Source organism: Triticum urartu, chromosome 4A (assembly GCF_056163025.1).
Source record: "Triticum urartu cultivar PI428250 chromosome 4A, HENAU_Tu73, whole genome shotgun sequence".
Lineage (NCBI taxonomy): Eukaryota > Viridiplantae > Streptophyta > Magnoliopsida > Poales > Poaceae > Triticum > Triticum urartu.
Window position 1 is genome coordinate 98,899,856 of NC_141876.1, and position 22,279 is coordinate 98,922,134.

The 22,279-nt window shown below is 47.3% G+C and overlaps 1 protein-coding gene and 1 long non-coding RNA gene across 2 annotated transcripts; one reads left to right on the forward strand and one right to left on the reverse strand.

Moving 5' to 3' along the window:
* Nucleotides 1-292: 292 nt before the first annotated feature.
* Nucleotides 293-2,795, forward strand: LOC147974972 (uncharacterized). The gene is made up of 3 exons (XM_087520219.1): nucleotides 293-674; nucleotides 771-950; nucleotides 2,638-2,795. The coding sequence occupies exons 1-3, from the start codon at nucleotides 293-295 to the stop codon at nucleotides 2,793-2,795; spliced, it is 720 nt and encodes a 239-aa protein (XP_087376345.1).
* A 15,687-nt stretch (nucleotides 2,796-18,482) lies between these two features.
* Nucleotides 18,483-21,986, reverse strand: LOC147974973 (uncharacterized). Its single transcript, XR_015600438.1, has 3 exons — nucleotides 21,591-21,986; nucleotides 20,116-20,187; nucleotides 18,483-18,805 (listed from the first exon to the last, which is right to left on the reverse strand). It is a non-coding gene; the product is annotated as an uncharacterized LOC147974973 (long non-coding RNA).
* Nucleotides 21,987-22,279: the final 293 nt, after the last annotated feature.

Consider the following 22,279-nt stretch of genomic DNA (forward strand, 5'->3'; position numbering starts at 1 on the left):
CGCAAGGTGTTCGACGCTTTGCCCACAAAGGTATGGACAGTGGAGATGAATTTTTCTTCCACCACTTCATTTATTCATCGGACGATTCATCGTTGGATGATGAAGATCTTGTGGTGGCTGCACTGGTCGTTCAGGACCACATTGAATGACAGCTTCCTCAGTATAGGGGTCACTCCCTGGCCGTGCTCCTAACCTGAATTGCAACAGGGAGAGAGGCCACACCCTGCTCTATGCCGATTACTATGCGAACACCCCGCTCTTCAAGCCGGATAAATTCCGTCGCCGTTTTCATATGACAAGGCATGTGTTCAATCATATCCGAGAGGGAGTGGTTGCTCATGACCCATACTTCGAGTGCAAGACGGATGCCCTTGGCAAGCTTGGATTCTCCTCTTGCCAGAAATGCACCGCGGCCATCCGCATGCTTGCATATGGAATTCCAGGCGATCTGGTGGATGAGTATGTGCGTATGAGTGAGTCCACATGTCTGCTGTCACTATACAAGTTCTGCAAGGTCGTGGTGGCAGTGTTTGGCCCTGAGTACTTGAGGCAGCCAACTGTCGCTGATACAAAGAGATTGTTGGCAACCAACGCAACTAGGGGCTTTCCAGGCATGCTTGCCAGCATCGATTGTATGCACCGGGAGTGGAAGAGCTGCCCATTTGCTTGGCAGGGTCAGTACAAAGGGCATGTCAAAGCGTGCACTGTCATATTAGAAGCAGTGGCTTCGTAGGATCTTTGGATATGACATTCTTTCTTCGGCATGGTAGGTTCTCACAATGATATTAGCGTGCTGCAGCGTTCTCCAGTCTTCGTAAGGCTTGCAGAAGGCCACTCCCCATCTGTCAACTTTGAGATCATCGGCCACCAGTACAACCAGGGATACTATCTAGCTGATGGTATATATCCTCAGTGGTCAACTTTTGTGAAGACAATCTTGAACCCCCAAGGTGAGAAGAGAAAGAGATTTTCCCAAATGCAAGAGTGCTAGAAAGGATGTGGAACGTGCTTTTGGTGTGCTTCAATCCCGATGGGGTATCGTTCGAAACCCTGCACTGACATGGGATGAAGGGAAGCTTTGGGAGGTGATGACTGATGAAGATATGTACCTAGGGTAGGGTCATAGGCCTGACCTAGACACCCTCCCCTAAGACGTAACCCTAAAACCAGAAGCGTTCGAAGAGGAGTCATCATCCACTCGACCATGAGGACTTCCACTCGGAAGACTTGAAGTCACTCGACCGCGGAGACTGTCACTCGACCACCAGAAGGTCTAAGGTCGCCCCGGACTGCAACGGTCGGACATCACCTCATAGCTTTAATGATCATTACGTCTCTTTATTTACTAGTGTCACCAGTAACGTCTCCCCTTTAATGTACCTTAAACCCTTTGTAACATGGGCCGGCTGGGGTCCTGGCGCACTCTATATAAGCCACCCCCCTCCACAGGCATAAGGGTTCGCATCTTTTGTAAACACACACACACACACACACACACACACACACACAATACAGTCGACCGCCTCCGGGCACCGAGACGTAGGGCTGTTACTTCTTCCGAGAAGGGCCTGAACTCGTAAAACTCGTGTGTACAACTACTCCATAGCTAGGAACTTGCCTCCTCATACCTACCCCCATTCTACTGTCAGTCTTAGAACCATGACAGTTGGCGCCCACCGTGAGGCAGGCGTCTTAGCAGTTTATTGGAGAAGTTCGATTCTTCCGATTCCCATCATCATGGTTTCAGGTGGAGGATTGGCTGAAGGCCGCGAGATCTGTCTCGGCGCGCTCGTCTTCATCGCCGACGACTCCGCTTGGCTCCACGAGGCTCCACTCGACATCGGGGCGCTCCCCGTCCGCGGGGCGACACACTTCCACGCCTGCGTCCGCGGTGTCCTTCTTCGACAGTCGTCGACTCAGTATCGGTCGGCTCCTACGGCATCCTCGCTTCCCGTTGTTCGCCGGTGCCAGCGATCCGGTCGGTCGCGGCTTCAGCGGTGGGTGCCGCATGCGGTGGCTCGCCAATCGGCCACCCCACAAATCGCGGCAATCGAGCCCGATGAAACTCTCTACGGCCTGTTTGACTGGCTCCGTCGAGACAACATCCGAGTGCGACAGCAGCGACCCCGCGGCGGAAGTCTTGATGGTCAATGGACCACGCAGTCGTCCTGGCTTCACCCGTGAAGACGGTGGCGATGGCGTCAGCGATCCATCACATGTCCACGAGGAGTATCGCCCTGAACCCATCTCTTCACAGCGGAGGGAAGATCTTCGCTGCCGCAATATGGATGCACTTCACACTCCTATCGTTGGAGAAACCCCCGAGGCCCAGGCCTTGGAGGAGGCGCACCTGGCCAACTTGGCTGAGCGCACTCGACTGGAGAACCTCCAGCGCGCACTCGACGAGTGTGCTCGACAGCGGATTCCCGAGTCCAGTCGACGACAACTTTTTTCGCCTTCGACTCAGGTATACCGAACTCCGATCCAGAATCTCACAACTGCAGCTCGAATAGCAGAATCAATTCAACCTTCCCAGTCAGAAGCTGGCCGAGGTTTAATGCAGATCCGGGCTTTACTCCAGGCAGCGGGGGAGCAGAATACAACAGTATCTCAATCACGGAATATGATTCATAGCAGGTCTGTGGTGGCGGATACTGTCCAATCTGCTCACAGCCCAAGATCGCCTTCGCGGCGTGAGGGACGTGGATACCAGCAGGATCAGTACAGGAACCGTGGGCAGTATGATCATCGACTCGACCACGATGACCGTCGTCGATGTTGGAAATATGCCCTAGAGGCAATAATAAAAGGATTATTATTATATTTCCTTGTTCATGATAATTGTCTTTTATTCATGCTATAATTGTGTTATCCGGAAATCGTAATACATGTGTGAATAATAGACACCAACATGTCCCTAGTAAGCCTCTAGTTGACTAGCTCGTTGATCAACAGATAGTCATGGTTTCCTGACTATGGACATTGGATGTCATTGATAACGAGATCACATCATTAGGAGAATGATGTGATGGACAAGACCCAATCCTAAACATAGCATAAGATCGTATAGTTCGTTTGCTAGAGTTTTCCAATGTCAAGTATCTTTTCCTTAGACCATGAGATCGTGTAACTCCCGGATACCGTAGGAGTGCTTTGGGTGTACCAAACGTCACAACGTAACTGGGTGACTATAAAGGTATACTACGGGTATCTCCAAAAGTGTCTGTTGGGTTGACACGGATCAAGACTGGGATTTGTCACTCCGTATGACGGAGAGGTATCACCGGGCCCACTCGATAATACATCATCATTATGAGCTCAAAGTGACCAAGTGTCTGGTCACGGGATCATGCATTACGGTACGAGTAAAGTGACTTGCCGGTAACGAGATTGAACAAGGTATTGGGATACCGACGATCGAATCTCGGGCAAGTAACATACCGATTGACGAAGGGAATTGTATACGAGATTGATTGAATCCTCGACATCGTGGTTCATCCGATGAGATCATCGAGGAGCATGTGGGAGCCAACATGGGTATCCAGATCCTGCTGTTGGTTATTGATCGGAGAGCGATCTCGGTCATGTCTACATGTCTCCCGAACCCGTAGGGTCTACACACTTAAGGTTCGGTGACGCTAGGGTTGTAGGGATATGTATATGCAGTAACCCGAATGTTGTTCGGAGTCTCGGATGAGATCCCGGACGTCACGAGGAGTTCCGGAATGGTCCGGAGGTAAAGAATTATATATAGGAAGTGCTATTTTGGCCGTCGGGACAAGTTTCGGGGTCACCGGTATTGTACCGGGACCACCGGAAGGGTCCCGGGGGTCCACCGGGTGGGGCCACCTGCCCCGGGGGGCCACATGGGCTGTAGGGGTGTGCGCCTTGGCCTATATGGGCCAAGGGCACCAGCCCCAAGAGGCCCATGCGCCAAGAGATAAGAAAAGGAAGAGTCCTAAAAGGGGAAGGCACCTCCTAGGTGCCTTGGGGAGGAGGGACTCCTCCCTTGGCCGCCGCCCCCCTAGGAGATTGCATCTCCTAGGGCCGGCGCCCCCTCCCTAGGCTCCCTATATATAGTGGGGGAAGGAGGGCCTCTCAACCCACGCCTTTGGTGCCTCCCTCTCCCTCTCCAACACATCCTCCTCCTCCATAGAGCTTGGCGAAGCCCTGCGGGAGTACTGTAGCTCCATCACCACCACGCCGTTGTGCTGCTGCTGGAGCCATCTTCCTCAACTTCTCCTTCCCCCTTGCTGGATCAAGAAGAAGGAGACGTCACGCTGATCGTACGTGTGTTGAACGCGGAGGTGCCGTCCTTTCGGCGCTAGGATCTCCGGTGATTTGGATCACGTCGAGTACGCCTTCCTCATCCCCGTTCTTTGAACGCTTCCGCGCGTGATCTACAAAGGTATGTAGATGCAATCCGATCACTCGTTGCTAGATGAACTCCTAGATGGATCTTGGTGAAACCGTAGGATTTTTTTGTTTTCTGCAACGTTCCCCAACAGTGGCATCATGAGCTAGGTCTATGCGTAGTTCTCTTTGCACGAGTAGAACACAATTTGTTATGGGCGTAGATGTTGTCAACTTTCTTGCCGCTACTAGTCTTATCTTGCTTCAGCGGTATTGTGGGATGAAGCGGCCCGGACCAACCTTACACATACGCTTACGTGAGACCGGTTCCACCGACTAACATGCACAAGTTGCATAAAGGTGGCTGGCGGGTGTCTGTCTCTCCCACTTTAGTTGGAGCGGATTCGATGAAAAGGGTCCTTATGAAGGGTAAATAGAAGTTGACAAATCACGTTGTGGCTTTCACGTAGGTAAGAAAACGTTCTTGCTAGAACCCTTTTGCAGCCATGTAAAACTTGCAACAACAATTAGAGGACGTCTAACTTGTTTTTGCAGCAAGTGTTCTGTGATGTGATATGGCCAAAGTTGTGATGAATGATGAATGATATATATGTGATGTATGAGATGTTCATGCTATTGTAATAGGAATCACGACTTGCATGTCGATGAGTATGACAACCGGCAGGAGCCATAGGAGTTGTCTTTATTTTTTGTATGACCTGCGTGTCATTGAGAAACGCCATGTAAATTACTTTACTTTATTGCTAAACGCGTTAGCCATAGTAGTAGAAGTAATAGTTGGCAAGCAACTTCATGGAGACACGATGATGGAGATCATGATGATGGAGATCATGGTGTCATGCCGGTGACAAGATGATCATGGAGCCCCAAGATGGAGATCAAAGGAGCTATGTGATATTGGCCATATCATGTCACTTTTATTATTTGATTGCATGTGATGTTTATCATGTTTTTGCATCTTGTTTACTTAGAACGACGGTAGTAAATAAGATGATCCCTCATAATAATTTCAAGAAAGTGTTCCCCCTAACTGTGCACCGTTGCGACAGTTTGTTGTTTCGAAGCACCACGTGATGATCGGGTGTGATAGATTCTAACGTTCACATACAACGGGTGTAAGACAGATTTACACATGCAAACACTTAGGTTGACTTGACGAGCCTAGCATATACAGACATGGCCTTGGAACACAGAAGACCGAAAGGTCGAGCATGAGTCGTATAGAAGATACGATCAACATGAAGATGTTCACCGACGTTGACTAGTCCGTCTCACGTGATGATCGGACACAGCCTAGTTAACTCGGATCATGTTATACTTAGATGACTGGAGGGATGTCTATCTGAGTGGGAGTTCATTATAATTTGATTAGATGAACTTAATTATCATGAACTTAGCCTAAAATATTTACAATATGTCTTGTAGATCAAATGGCCAACGTAGTCCTCAACTTCAACGCGTTCCTAGAGAAAACCAAGCTGAAAGACGATGGCAGCAACTACACGGACTGGGTCCGGAACCTGAGGGTCATCCTCATAGCTGCCAAGAAAGATTATGTCCTACAAGCACCGCTGGGTGACGCACCTGTTCTCCCTGCAGAACAAGACGTTATGAACGCTTGGCAGGCACGTACCGATGACTACTCCCTCGTTCAGTGCGGCATGCTTTACAGCTTAGAGCCGGGGCTCCAAAAGCGTTTTGAGAGACACGGAGCATATGAGATGTTCGAAGAGCTGAAAATGGTTTTCCAAGCTCATGCCCGGGTCGAGAGATATCAAGTCTCTGACAAGTTCTTCAGCTGTAAGATGGAGGAAAACAGTTCTGTCAGTGAGCACATACTCACTATGTCTGGGTTGCATAACCGCTTGACTCAGCTGGGAGTTAATCTCCCGGATGACGCGGTCATTGACAGAATCCTTCAGTCGCTTCCACCGAGCTACAAGAGCTTTGTGATGAACTTCAATATGCAGGGGATGGAAAAGACCATTCCTGAAGTATTTGCAATGCTGAAATCAGCAGAGGTAGAAGTCAAAAAGGAACATCAAGTGTTGATGGTGAATAAAACCACTAAGTTCAAGAAAGGCAAGGGTAAGAAAACCTTCAAGAAGGACGGCAAGGGAGTTGCCGCACCCGGCAAGCAAGCTGCCGGGAAGAAGCCAAAGAATGGACCCAAGCCCGAGACTGAGTGCTTTTATTGCAAGGAAAGTGGTCACTGGAAGCGGAACTGCCCCAAATACTTAGCGGACAAGAAGGCCGGCAAAACGAAAGGTATATGTGATATACATGTAATTGATGTGTACCTTACCAGTACTCGTAGTAGCTCCTGGGTATTTGATACCGGTGCAGTTTCTCACATTTGTAACTCAAAGCAGGAGCTGCGGAATAAGCGGAGACTGGCGAAGGACGAGGTGACGATGCACGTTGGGAATGGTTCCAAGGTCGATGTGATCGCCGTCGGCACGCTACCTCTACATTTACCTATGGGATTAGTTTTGAACCTCAATAATTGTTATTTAGTGCCAAGTTTGAGCATGAACATTGTATCAGGATCTCGTTTAATACGAGATGGCTACTCATTTAAATCCGAGAATAATGGTTGTTCTATTTATATGAGAGATATGTTTTATGGTCATGCTCCGATGGTGAATGGTTTATTCTTAATGAATCTCGAGCGTAATGCTACACATGTTCATAGTGTGAGTACCAAAAGATGTAAGATTGATAATGATAGTCCCACATACTTGTGGCACTGCCGCCTTGGTCACATAGGTGTCAAACGCATGAAGAAGCTCCATGCAGATGGACTTTTAGAGTCTCTTGATTACGAATCATTTGACACGTGTGAACCACGCCTCATGGGTAAAATGACCAAGACTCCGTTCTCAGGAACAATGGAGCGAGCAACCAACTTATTGGAAATCATACATATTGATGTGTGCGGTCCAATGAGTATTGAGGCTCGCGGTGGCTATCGTTATGTTCTCACCCTCACTGATGACTTGAGTAGATATGGGTATGTCTACTTAATGAAACACAAGTCTGAGACCTTTGAAAAGTTCAAGGAATTTTAGAGTGAGGTTGAGAATCAACGTGGCAGGAAAATCAAGTTCCTGCGATCAGATTGTGGAGGAGAATACTTGAGTCATGAGTTTGGCACACACTTAAGAAAATGTGGAATAGTTTCACAGCTCACGCCGCCTGGAACACCTCAGCGTAATGGTGTGTCCGAACGTCGTAATCGCACTCTATTAGATATGGTGCGATCTATGATGTCTCTTACCGATTTACCGCTATCTTTTTGGGGATATGCTTTAGAGATTGCCGCATTCACTTTAAATAGGGCGCCGTCGAAATCCGTTGAGACGACACCGTATGAATTATGGTTTGGGAAGAAACCTAAGCTGTCGTTTCTAAAAGTTTGGGGATGCGATGCTTATGTCAAGAAACTTCAATCTGAAAAGCTCGAACCCAAATCGGAAAAATGCGTCTTCATAGGATACCCTAAAGAAACTATTGGGTATACCTTCTACCTCAGATCCGAAGGCAAGATCTTTGTTGGCAAGAATGGGTCCTTTCTAGAGAAAGAGTTTCTCTCGAAAGAAGTAAGTGGGAGGAAAGTAGAACTTGATGAAGTATTACCTCTTGAACCGGGAAAGGGCACAACTCAAGAAAATGTTCCTGAGGTGCCTGCACCGACTAGAGAGGAAGTTAATGATGATGATCAAGATACTTCTGATCAAGCTCCTACTGAAATTCGAAGGTCCACAAGGACATGTTTATGCAACTTGTGCATGTTAGTCGGTGGAACACAAAATAGTCGCCCAAGAAACCAGAGGAGGGAATTCCAGTCGGAAACAGAAGCGAAAAGCCGAACCAGCTGCTCCTAGTGAAGCTTTAGCTATTACCCAAGGAAAGTTCAAAGGAAAGCCCAAAGGGCCTTGGACTCCCAAAAAAGTTAAGGATAAAGATGGGAATGGCGTGTTGGATTTACCATGCCATATTCATACCAAAAAAGATGAAGAAGGGAACATCATTTACCCTAAACACACCACTCGACAGTGTCGTTTCATGACCCAGCAGTTTCGAGAGAAACAACCCAAGGAAAAGGAAAAGGAGTCGGACGGAGGTGAGGATAGGGAAGAAGATGATGATGGTTTTCCCAATGTCAATTCCACACTGATGATTTTTGCTGATGTTGAAAGCAAAAATCGATTGAAGGTTATTAACAGGGAGGTGAACATGGTTGCTCCAGCAACACCCAGTTATTTGAAGTGGTCCCAGACGGCCATCACGTTTGACCAATCGGACCACCCAACGCATATAGCCACCCCTGGGAGGCAAGCACTGGTGGTCGACCCAGTAGTCGAAGGCACTCGACTGACTAAAGTGCTGATGGATGGTGGCAGTGGCCTGAATATCCTTTATGCTGAAACCTTGAAGAGAATGGGCATTCCGATGTCCAAGATTAGTGAAAGCAACATGAGTTTCCACGGTATTATACCTGGCAAGAAGGCTCAGTCACTCGGCCAGATAGCCCTTGATGTGGTTTTCGGTGATTCTAAGAATTACCGCACGGAAAAGTTGATGTTTGAGGTAGTGGATTTCAAGAGTGCTTACCATGCCATTCTGGGGAGACCCGCTTATGCACGTTTTATGGCTCGACCATGTTACGTGTATCTCAAAGTAAAGATGCCTGGCCCCAGAGGAGTAATCACTATCACTGGCAATCGGCAAAAGGCAGAAGAGTGCTTCCAGAAGGGCTCAAAAATTGCCGATGCGCAGATGGCAGTAGTGGAACTGCAAGAGTATCAGAAAAACACAGATCCGAGTGATTTGCTGCGAGCCAAGAAGCCTGCGACAGACTCTGCATTTCAATCGTCAGGGGAAACGAAGCCGATTCATATTCACCCGACCGATCCCAATGCTACTCCGACCCATATCTCGTCAACACTCGACAACAAATAGGAAGAAGCGCTCATCCAGTTCCTCCGTGAGAACTGGGACATCTTTGCATGGAAACCCTCTGACATGCCGGGTGTACCCAGGGAACTGGCTGAGCATCGTTTGCGAGTCGACCCGAAAGTAAAACCAGTCAAGCAACATCTCCGACGGTCCGCCATCCAGAAGAGAAAAGCAATTGGCGAGGAGGTAGCTCGGCTCCTGGCAGCTTAGTTCATCTGAGAGATTTACCACTCCGAGTGGCTCGCCAATGTTGTCATGGTCCCCAAGAAGGATGATTCGCTTCACATGTGCATTGACTTCAAGCATATCAATCGGGCCTGTCCGAAAGATCATTTTCCTCTTCCCCGCATCGACCAAATTGTCGACTCAACTGCGGGGTTTGAGCGTTTGTCCTTCTTGGACGCCTATTCCGGTTACCATCAGATCCGACTGTATGGACCCGATGAGATAAAAACGGCTTTCATCACTCCATTCGGATGTTTCTGTTATGTCGCTATGCCATTCGGCCTGAAGAACGTCGGAGCCACATTCATGAGGATGATCCAGAAGTGTCTGCTCACTCAAATCAGTCGGAATGTGGAAGCATACATGGATGACATTGTAGTCAAGTCACGTACAGGTTCCGACCTGTTGGCTGACCTTGCTGAAACCTTTGCCAATCTCAGAAGGTATGATATCAAGCTTAATCCATCAAAGTGCACATTCGGAGTTCGTGGTGGAAAGTTACTCGGTTTTCTCGTTTCCGAACGAGGAATCGACGCTAACCTAGAAAAAGTTGGTACCATTCTTCGGATGAAACGCCCCGTGCGTGTGCACGATGTCCAGAAGCTTACCGGTTGTTTGGCCGCCTTGAGTCGATTCATTTCTCGTCTCGGTGAAAAGGCACTGCCTCTTTACCGACTGATGAAGAAGTCTGATAAGTTCGAGTGGACTCCCGAAGCTGATGCATCGTTTGTAGAGCTCAAAGCCCTGCTTTCCACCCAGCCGGTGCTTGCTGCACCAATCAGCAAAGAGCCTTTACTTCTTTACATTGCAGCCACTTGATAAGTTGTCAGTACAGTACTCACGGTCGAGCGGGAAGAAGAAGGAAAAACTTATAAAGTTCAGCGCCAGTATATTACGTTTCTGAAGTTCTGACTCCATCAAAGCAAAGATATCCCCATTATCAAAAGCTTGTTTATGGAATTTACATGACCACAAAGAAGGTTGCACACTATTTCTCTGATCATTCTGTTACAGTCGTCAGCGATGCTCCATTATCAGAGATTTTGAACAACAGAGATGCAACTGGTCGAGTGGCAAAGTGGGCGATTGAACTCCTTCCCCTGGATATCAAGTTTGAAGCAAAGAAGGCTATTAAGTCCCAAGCAATAGCTGATTTCCTCGCCAAGTGGATCTAACAGCAACTTCTGGCCCACATTCACTCGGAGCATTAGACCATGTTCTTCGATGGGTCCAAGATGCTGAATGGTTCCGGTGCTGGAGTGGTTTTGGTCTCCCCCCGTGGTGACAAACTCAGTTATGTTCTCCAGATTCACTTTGACTCCAATAATGAGGCTGAATACGAGGCACTTCTGTATGGATTGCGTATGGCCATTTCACTCGGCGTCCGTCGCCTCATGGTCTATGGCGACTCGGATTTAGTGGTCAATCATGTGATGAAGGAGTGGGACGTCAGAAGCCCAGCCATGACTAGTTATTGCAACACAGTAAGGAAGTTAGAAAAGAGGTTCGAGGGGTTAGAGCTCCATCACATCCCTCGACTAAAAAATCAAGCAGCCGATGATCTGGCAAAGATAGGCTCCAAGAGAGAAGCCATTCCCAGTAATGTGTTCCTGGAGCATATTCATACCCCTTCAGTTCAAGAAGATCCCTTCACCGAAGAGCCCCCACAGCTAAAGAGTGCCACCGATCCGACTGAAATCGAGATTCCAACCGTGGTCGACTTGATCATGGAAGTTTTGGTCATCAACCCTGATTGGACAATAGATATATCACATACATTCTTAGAAGAGAACTCCCAGAAGATGAAGAAGAGGCTCGACAGATCGTCCGTCGATCTAAGGCCTTTACTGTGATAAGAGGACAGTTGTTCAGAGAAAGTGTGACTGGAGTTTGCCAGAAATGCATAACACCTGAAGAAGGTCGAGTGATCCTCAATGATATCCACTCGGGGACCTGCGGCCACCATGCGTCCTCTCGGACCATTATGGCCAAAGCATACCGAGCGGGATTTTACTGGCCTCGGGAAAATGAGATGGCACAAGAAATAGTCGACAAATATGAAGGTTGCCAATTTTACTCCAACATGTTTCACAAGCCTGCGTCAGCCCTGAAGACCATTCCACTCGTCTGGCCTTTTGCTGTTTGGGGGTTGGATATGGTTGGACCTTTGAGGACTGGCAGGAGTGGATTCATTCATGTGCTTGTAGCAGTCGACAAGTTCACTAAGTGGATTGAAGCCAAGCCTATCAAGAACCTTGATGCCAGTACTGCTGTCGGTTTCATCAGAGAGATAACATTCAGATATGGTGTTCCACACAACATCATCACTGACAACGGGTCAAACTTCGATTCTGATGAGTTCAGGACTTTCTGTGCTTCACAAGGTACTCGAGTCGACTATGCCTCAGTCGCCCACCCCCAGTCGAATGGGCAAGCTGAAAGAGCAAATGGATTGATTCTCAAAGGACTGAAACCCCGACTGATGCGCGACCTCAAACACGCAGCAGGAGCCTGGGTCGATGAACTTCCATCAGTATTATGGGGATTGAGGACAACTCCCAATCGGTCGACTGGTAGAACCCCATTTTTCTTGGTTTATGAAGCCGAAGCTGTACTTCCGAGTGACTTGCTCCACAATGCACCCCGAGTCGAGCTGTTCACATAGGAAGAAGCAGAACAAGCAAGGCAGGATGCAGTTGACCTCCTGGAAGAAGAAAGAGAGATGGCCTTGATCCGATCAACCATCTATCAGCAAGACCTGCGTCGATTCCATGCCAAAAATGTGAGGGGTCAAGCATTTCAAGAGGGAGACTTAGTTCTCCGAGTGGATCAACAGAAACCACACAAGCTTGCTCCCTCTTGGGAAGGCCCCTTCGTGGTCACTAGAGTGCTCCACAATTGAGCGTACCACCTCTACGACGTCGAGCACAAGAAAGACGAGCCGCGCGCAGCAAGACCTGCGTCGATTCCATGCCAAAAACGTGAGGGGTCGAGCATTTCAAGAGGGAGACTTAGTTCTCCGAGTGGATCAGCAGAAACCACACAAGCTTGCTCCCTCTTGGGAAGGCCCCTTCGTGGTCACCAGAGTGCTCCACAATGGAGCGTACCACCTCTACGACGTCGAGCACAAGAAAGACGAGCCGTGCGCCTGGAATGCGGAGCTGCTCCGCCCCTTTTATACTTAAGCACTCAGTCTGTTGAGATGTAATAAGACCTTTATAGTTTGTTTATCAAAGACAAGAGTTTTACAGTCTTCTAAAAAGATTGTCGATTGTTTACGTTTGTTTCTGAAATCCCCCAGTGGGTGGCTTAGCTGCGAATCCGTTTCGCCTAAGTTTAAAAAATCCTACCGAGTTATGGACAAGCCTCTCACTCGGGGGCTTAGCTGCGGATCCGTTTCGCCTAAGTTTAAAAAATCCTATCGAATGATGAGCAAGCCTCTCACTCGGGGGCTTAGCTGCAGTCCAGTACTCGCCTAAGTTTTAAAAAAATCCTACCGAGTGATGAGCAAGCCTCTCACTCGGGGGGCTTAGCTGCAGTCCAGTACTCGCCTAAGTTTTAAAAAATCCTACCGAGTGATGAGCAAGCCTCTCACTCGGGGGCTTAGCTGCATTCCAGTACTCGCCTAAGTTTTAAAAAAATCCTACCGAGTGATGAGCAAGCCTCTCACCCGAGGGCTTAGCTGCAGTCCAGTACTCGCCTAAGTTTTAAAAAAATCCTACTGAGCGATGAGCAAACCTCACACTCGGGGGCTTAGCAGAAGTCCAGTACTCGCCTAAGTTTCAAAAACCCTACCGAGTGATAAGCAAGCCTCTCACCCGGAGTCTTAACCACGAACCCGTTTCGCCTAAGTTTCAAAAATCCTACCGAGCGATGAGCAAACCTCACACTCGGGGGCTTAGCTGAGGCTCGTGGAACACGGCGGCCGCGGGATCGACGGCGGCACAGAGAGGACCGCGCTCGGTTGTGAGCGAGGAGGGGGGAACGAGCATGGGCAGGGGATTGTGAGGCTAGGGTTTCACCAATGGGGAGAGGGCGCACAGGGGGTGGCCTTATCCATCCGCCGAGCTGCGGGATGGCCGGCACGGCGCCACCGGCGGCACGGATGGGCGCCCCGCCATCCCCCTGTACAGGAGGAAGGAGATGAGGAGGAGGTGGGCTGGGCCACGCACTGTTCGCATTGAAGCCCAACCAGATAGTGCCCCACAACTCCAGTTCTTTATTCTTTTATGTTTTGTCTTTACCTTTTATTTATTTTTCTTTTCTATTTTCTTTTAGTTTCCTTTTATTTTTTTGTTTTAGCAAAATACCAAAATGACACCTAATTTGATATTACCAAATGTGCCACTGGCACATTAACTTGCTACCCAAGCTAATTTGTTTTCATAATTAATTAATATTTAAAAGTATTTAAATAATAGTTTTCGCTACTGCTTTATTCGGCTTGTAGCATTTAAACATTTTATAAAGGTGTGGTTTCTCCACCATAATTACCTATGCAATATTTGGTTCACTCCGGACATTTTAGTTTTAATATTTGAAAACTTTTATTGTTTGCTTGATTTTGAATTGGTTTCGAACTAAAGCAAGATTAGCAACAATAATCGAAGTGACGCGACATCATTAGCAGAGGGTTGTTGTAGCTTAATTATCCGGGCGTCGCAATTCTCCTCCACTACAAGAAATCTTGTCCTGAGATTTAGGAGCGGGACTAAGGGGGAAGGGATTTGGTTATGAAATTCTAATGGGTCTTCTTGGTGTTGGTTTCTCTTCTCGAAGAGGTTGATCCATTACATTGTCGTTTTGATTCCTCTGTTTCAGGCCATCATGACTAAGTCGTCACCCTTTCTTCAGGAACTCCATCGTACTTACTAAAGGATAGGAGGGAAAACTACAAGGACAGATGTCTACAAGGTCTAATATTCGGTAATTAGCTCACGGATTTTGGCCCAAAGGTAACTCTCGAGTTGTAACTTAGGATAACATCGAGAGCAAAGTAAGAAGGTACAATAAGGAATCGGCCAGGCAATCGTCGATGCCTAATTAGAAGGTGAAAGGGGTTTCAGGGCAACGAGAATAAGTATTGCATCTGATACCAGAATAGATCACTAGGAAGGTGGCTCGCGAATTGCATATGAAACCAAATGCAAGGGATAACTTTGAAACAGGGATGTACAGGAGAGTCAGGTTTCGATCCTGTGGAACTGTGGGTTATGGGCCCACCATGTGGGTTACAAAGTAGGGAGGGCGCTTTCATCATGCACGGTCATGATAGCAAGGCATGTCTGAGAATAGATTGTCAGTTATGTCGGCAACAACATCGGTACCAAGGGCGAGGGACGAAGAGAACCATTTTCCTGCTTGTTGAACGAGGCATACCAATTGGCAAAGTTCTCGTCCATCGGTGGTTACAGGAAGGTCATCAACAAAAGTAACAAGGTCTTTACTGACAGAGTGGTACAAGGAGGTGCTCAACTAAGAAAGAACTTATTGCTGCTCAGCTAAGTCAGGTTACAAGAAAGGTTAAACAAAACAATGGAGAGGAAAATGCGATTATCAGATTAAATAGAACAAGGAAAAGACAATGTGTTTAAACACATATTTCAGGGGTATATCCTTCCCAAGGATAAGCAGAGCATGATATCCATGACAGGATATAAAGTAGAAAACCCTTTTAGGTAAGGGGAGAGAAATTTCATGACATTACCCATACAATGGTGTTTGGATAATTGATAAAGAAAATTTTGCATTGTGCTTCAATTGTTCTTATTGATGATCGGAGTATCACAGACATGCTTCGAGATAGCATTGCCATATTATTCAAGCAAAGGTCAGACTTTAGATACTCAAAGGATTTGTCAGGATCAACTTATAGATTAAGTCTTATAATTTCCTCATGGAAGAATGGATAACCCTGCTAAAAAGGAAACTATAACAATAGGGCCTTCAGCCAGGTGTGCTAGGCATGACATCACCTTATCGGGTCATAAAAGACCAGCGTTATAACTCTTGGAATTATGTTCCAACCATCATATCCGACCGAGATTCAGATTCGATTGGTGTCAGGATACCCCGGACTCTGGATGCCTGAGAAGAAGAGGTGCAACACAATTGACGAGATGTCATTATATGATTCTCGGGAAATGAAATATGGAAGCGAGTTCCTAACAAGGGTTCATCATTAAGCCAAGGAGAGGATGAGGAGGTGGCTGACGGACTCAGCGACATATCATCGAGATTTCCAAAAAGATGGATTTCTACAATTATGTGAACAAGGAGATAACATTTGTCATATCAAATGATATAATGATGTATGCTCAAGGAAAAACATACACAAATAAACATTGGTTGAAAAGTGCGCCCGAAATATAGCCTTAGGTAGCATGATCAATGTTAGAATGGTGATTCAATAATCAATAGTCTAAGAATGAACGGTCAACCAATAACTTCAATTCAAGCTACACCGTTCGCTTGTTGGTATCCCGGTTAGAATCAACACGGGGACCAAGAAGGAATGGTGATGGTGAGAAGTATCACTATACCAAGAATTTTGAAGGGGGTGGAGCAATCCTCACATCATTCTTGACATAAAAATGGTAATACTTCACGGTAGAACATAACATAAGTTGGATAGCAAGGAGCTCAAGGTACAACACAAAACAAGAACAAGTTTTGTGTTGGAGGGAATGCAATAATGTTTTCGATGATAACCCACATCATCAAGGGCAAAGGATGGTATTTCTCATCCAGAATTTGATAGATATCTTGGAAGAGCTCAGAATGTTGATGATGTGCACAACACATTTGTGGCGAGATTTCATGAAGATGTAATCGATCGGTGACGACATCAAGTCAAAGGAATGATGAAGCAAAAGGTTATTGTAACAAGGGGTACGACACAAACTCGAAATCAAGCTTGATGTTCAAGGCGAAATGATACGACGAAGAAGATCGGCGTAAGATTAGCTCACCGTTGAAAATTGTGGTACGGGAAGGACCAGGTAGCACGGTTAAAATTTAGCACGATAATGATATAGCAATCAGGCTAGGAATGACTTAAAGGATTATTAAACTCGTAAGCAATGAAAATTACTTAGAGTTATTGATTCGGAGTGCGGAATTGATTCACTTATCGGTGTCCTGAAGTGAATAACAACTCAGAACCCAGTGAAAATTGGAATTGACGAGAATTAATATTTGATGAAGAACTCATAAGAGGTTATGTAGTTTCGTGATAATCTCGAGATACCAGAGTGTAATACTCGACGTTAGATCAAAGTAAATGTTGGACATGTGCAATGATCTACAGAAGACAAGTACTTCAACTTGTCCGAGAAATGGAATCAAAGAGTATCAATATGGCTAGAACCATGGTTGCAAAAGATCAGATCCCAGATATAATATGAACTTATACCAAGAAAATAATTAATTTAAGAGAAGCTTCCATGATAGGATGTACATCGTGTCCATGGGCATGAACACAAAGTTCAAGGTCGACTCCCACTTATTCAATGTATAACCTTCCATTCACTTCTCGTGTTTCAAAAATGGCATTAGTTGTTGAAAGTTTTACCTGGTGCAATACCAGATAAGTATGGCCCGTGAAATCTTACAGGTTCAATCAGATTAGGGAAGGTGTTGGTTCAACCCATCAGGGCATCTTAGGAACATATACCGCAAACTTCAGGAGTAAATAACACAAGCTCGAAGGTAGAGCATGGTTGACAAAAGGAGAGGATACAATTTACCAAAGGCATTATGTATCCGAGGAAAGGCTCACAAGCTTATTGAATATGAAGGACATTGTCGGATAAATTTCTGACAAAGGGTCTGGTGGTCCACAAGGGATCTGATGTGAGCATTGGTACTCAACCAGAGGAAGAAATAATGCAAGGAGATCAGATTATAGAAGCAATTGACTAACTCAAAGCTCAAATGCAAAGGAATTATGAATTCCAAGACAAGGGATCAGAAGCAATGCTCTGGTTAGGGATGGATAAGTTGAATAGCCTTAGGGGTACAATCGAAGGCAATGTGATTGGTCGAGATCTAGCTCATGTTTAAAATGACGTCTGAGCCGGAAGGACGAAATGAAGGATCTGATTAACGATTGCGAGCATTCACAACATATTGATTCAACAGACTCAAACCGATAATGACTAAGGATGCCAATAAGATTACCATACTTATGGGATCAATCATAATGCAAGCGAGTAAGAATTTCAAGAGCAATAGGCTGTTGATGATTTTCAGGAGATCGAATGGTATTTCGAAGACCTTTGTGAAACACCTGAACAACTGGGGATGAGCGGATACTCGGTAAGTGCGAGGAAATATCCATAGGGGTATTCATGTGGTAAAGAACTGCAAGGCAGTAGGCACAAAGTATTCTCGGAACAGTAGAGAGAATTTTAAGGTATCTTATAATAACAAGATCAACGGGGAATGATTGTATGAATGACAAGTGTACGTGGTTATCCATAGGGGGTTTATCGACGAAAGGGAATTGCAAAAGCGATGGCACAAAGTCTCGAGAGAACATCGTAGACTATCTTAGGAATCTTCTGGTGCAGCAGGCGATCATCTGTAGTAAGGGGCTCTCCGGGTGGAGGTGATCGCGAGATCCTAATGTTAGAGTTAGTAAAACTATTTAAACCCGAATAGAAGAGAGATTAGAGTCCCAGAGTATAGACGAGGAATAAAAGATCCTACTACCACCCAATTGGCGACGTGGGCCCGTAAGACACACATCCATGTTAGTAAAGGTTTTGCAATGACTAGACTCAACTTCGGCCAAGGAGTTGGAAGGGGGATTCCTACAGGCAGTCGGCTTTGATACCAACTTGTGACGCCCCCGATTTGACCGTACACTAATCATAGACGTAAACGTGTACGATCAAGATCAAAGACTCATGGGAAGATATCGCAACACAACTCTACAAATAAAAATAAGTTATACAAGCATCATATTACAAGCCAGGGGCCTCGAGGGCTCGAATACAAGAGCTCGATCATAGACGAGTTAGCGAAAGCAACAATATCTGAGTACAGACATAAGTAAACAAGTTTGCCTTAAGAAGGCTAGCACAAACTGGGATACAGATCGAAAGAGGCGCAAGCCTCCTGCCTGGGATCCTCCTAAAATACTCCTGGTCATCGTCAGCGGCCTGCACGTAGTAGTAGGCACCTCCTGTGTAGTAGGAGTCATTGTCGACGGTGGCATCTGGCTCCTGGACTCCATCGTCTGGTCGCAACAATCGGGTATAGAAACGGGGAAAAGGGGGAGCAAAGCAACCGTGAGTACTCATCCAAAGTACTCGCAAGCAAGGAGCTACACTACATATGCATGCATTGGTATCAAATGGAAAAGGGGTATCATATGTGGACTAAACTGCAGAATGCCGGAATAAGAGGGGGATAGCTAGTCCTTTCGAAGACTACGCTTCTAGCCACCTCCATCTTGCAGCATGTAGAAGAGAATAGAAGGTAAGTTCACCAAGTAGCATCGTGTAGCATAATCCTACCCAGCGATCCTCTCCTTGTCGCCCTGTTAGAGAGCGATCCCCGGGTTGTATCTGACACTTGAAATGGTGTGTTTTATTAAGTAACCGGTTCTAGTTGTCATAAGGTCAATGTACAACTCCAAGTCATCCTGTTACCGAAGATCACGGCTATTCGAATAGATTAACTTCCCTGCAGGGGTGCACCACATTTCCCAACACGCTCGATCCCCTTTGTCCGGACACACTTTTTTGGGTCATGCCCGGCCTCGGAAGATCAACACGTCGCAGCCCTACCTAGGCATAACAGAGAGGTCAGCACGCCGGTCTAAATCCTATGGTGCAGGGGTCTGGGCCCATCGCCCATTGCACACCTGCACGTTGCATACGCGGCCGGCGAGCAGACCTAGCCTCCCTTATACAAGAGCAGGCGTTCCAGTCCAACCCGGCGCGCACCGCTCAGTCACTGACGTCACGAAGGCTTCGACTGATACCACGACGTCGAGTGTCCATAACTGTTCCCGCGTAGTTGGTTAGTGCGTATAGGCCAGTGGCCAGACTCAGATCAAATACCAAGATCTTGTTAAGCGTGTTATCTTGAAGTAACTGCGAACGCCGACCAGGGCCAGGCCCACCTCTCTCCTAGGTGGTCTCAACCTGCCCTGTCGCTCCGCCACAAAGATCCACCCAGAGGGCCGTCGGGACAAATGTCCTTTCAGCCCCCAATCTGTGAATCACTCGCGGGTACTCTACGAGCCGACCCATCTTTAGTCATCACATGTATCATATATATGTATATAAGTATATACCCGTGATCACCTCCCTATAGTATAGGATGGAAGACAGACAAGAATGTAGGGCCACTGATGATAAACTAGCATCCTATACTAGGCATTTATGATTGCAGGTAAGGTATCAATAACTGTAGCAACAATGACAGGCTATGCATCAGGATAGGATTAACGAAAAGCAGTAACATGCTACACTACTCTAATGCAAGCAGTAGAGATAAGAGTAGGCGATATCTGGTGATCAAGGGGGAGGGGGGGCTTGCCTGGTTGCTTTGGCAAGGAGGGGTCATCTTCAATGTAGTCGAACACACGGACATCGACAGCGGTCTCGGAGTCTACCGGAAAGGAGTAACGGAGGAGGAACACAATAAATAACAGAGCAATCAAATGTAACACAAAGCAAGACGCGACAATACTTGTGCTAGGGGTTACCTAACGTAGGGATAGGCGATACCGGCGAAGGGGGGAAACATCCGGGAAAGTATTCCCGGTGTTTCGCGTTTTTTGCCAGATGAACCGGAGGGGGAAAGTTGCGTGTTTGCTATGCTAGGGATGTGTGGCGGATGAACGAGCTGCATATCCGGATTCGTCTCGTCGTTCTGAGCAACTTTCATGTACAAAGTATTTTCATCCGAGTTACGGATGGATTTCTACGAATTTCCCAAGATTCAAACATCTATTTGGCATACTTGAAAATTGGCTAAGTCTGAGAAATTGTTCAGTTTTTAAACTTCACTTATCTGTTTTCCAAAGGCTATAACTATTGTTCTGCCCAACCTATGAATTAGTGCCTTATATCAATATTGACCACTTTCCTTTGATCTACAAAGATGGTATCAATTGCATCACTGTTAGAGTTCATTTGCTTAATCAAAATTTTGCTTGAAAAGTGTCACTTGTTGTTAAATTCCAAAAACTGCAAAAATATACGAACATAAGATTTTGTGATTTTCACAGGATTTAATTCCTGCCTTATTTGAATTTGGTCCAAGGGGGTAACTTGGAGCTTGTCAAGTGTACTACCTGCCCATATTTTTCTTAGCCCTGTTAACAATTATTTAGTCGCTGTTTAGGAGCTGTACAAAGGGCTAATCAGTGCAATATTCATAAAGCTAACCATAGCTACAATACTTATCAGTATTTAGTACAAGGGGTAATGGTGGCGGCTAAAGCAGGCAAGCAGCAACAGTTCGAGCTACGGACGGCGGCCGTCGCTGAAGCAACAACGGGCGGCGCGGTTAGTGGAGAGCAGCAGCGCACCATCAACAATATCAGCAAGATAGCCGGGGGGCACGCGGGCGCAGCGGGCAGCAGGGACGCGGGTGAGCGAGCGCGTGACGGCGGTTGCAGCCAGGAACGAGGCCGGGCGGTCGGGACTGGCAAGAGGCGTGGCTCGAGCGGCGGCCCGAGGCGGCAGCGGTGATGCCATGGGAGGCCGAAGGCGGGCACGACGGGGGCGGCGGAGCAGTACGCGACAGCTAGCAGGGACAGCGGCAGCATGCGACTGCGGGCGCGCGCGCGCACAACAGCAAGCACGGCCAAGCAGGGCGAGGCGCGGCCAAGACACACAACGCGTGCGTGGGAGTGCGGCCAGACGAGCAGGGGATTGAGGCGTGTGCCGGGTGCGACGCAGAGGCGCGGCGAGCGCGACCATGAGCGCGAGCTCCGGACGCGTCGGGGGTAGCGACGTATAGCGATGGCGATGATGGGGAGGAGGGGGTTCGATGGTGGGGCTTACAAGGATGCTCGTGGAGGGCTCGGGGCAGTCGGAGGGGATCGAGGTGCTGCGAATCAACGGCGACGTCGCGTGGCTGCCGAAGAAGAAGACGATGACGAAGGGTGTGATGTAGAGCGCTCCAGCATGAATCGCTCCTCGCAGATGATGTAGGTGACGGTGGCGCAGTTGCTGGACACCCTCGCGAGGCCCGTGGAACACGGTGTCCGCGGGATCGACGGCGGCACGGAGAGGACCGCGCTCGGTTGTGAGCGAGGAGGGGGGAACGAGCATGGGCAGGGGATTGTGAGGCTAGGGTTTCACCAACGTGGAGAGGGCACACAGGGGGTGGCCTTATCCATCCGCCGAGCCGCGGGATGGCCGGCACGGCGCCACCGGCGGCACGGATGGGCGCCACGCCATCCCCCTGTACATGAGGAAGGAGATGAGGAGGAGGTGGGCTGGGCCACGCACTGTTCGCACTGAAGCCCAACCAGATAGTGCCCCACAACTCCAGTTCTTTATTCTTTTATGTTTTGTCTTTACCTTTTATTTATTTTTCTTTTCTATTTTCTTTTAGTTTCCTTTTATTTTTTTGTTTCAGCAAAATACCAAAATGACACCTAATTTCATATTACCAAATGTGCCACTGCCACATTAACTTGCTACCCAAGCTAATTTGTTTTCATAATTAATTAATATTTAAAAGTATT

Bases quoted from the DNA above. Each gene is read 5' to 3' on its own strand.
- LOC147974972 (XM_087520219.1), top strand. From the start codon at position 293: ATGACAAGGCATGTGTTCAATCATATCCGAGAGGGAGTGGTTGCTCAT. The intron at 675-770 runs GTCAGTACAAAG...TCGGCATGGTAG, and splicing joins CTGCCCATTTGCTTGGCAGG to GTTCTCACAATGATATTAGC. The intron at 951-2,637 runs GTGAGAAGAGAA...GATTCATAGCAG, and splicing joins GACAATCTTGAACCCCCAAG to GTCTGTGGTGGCGGATACTG.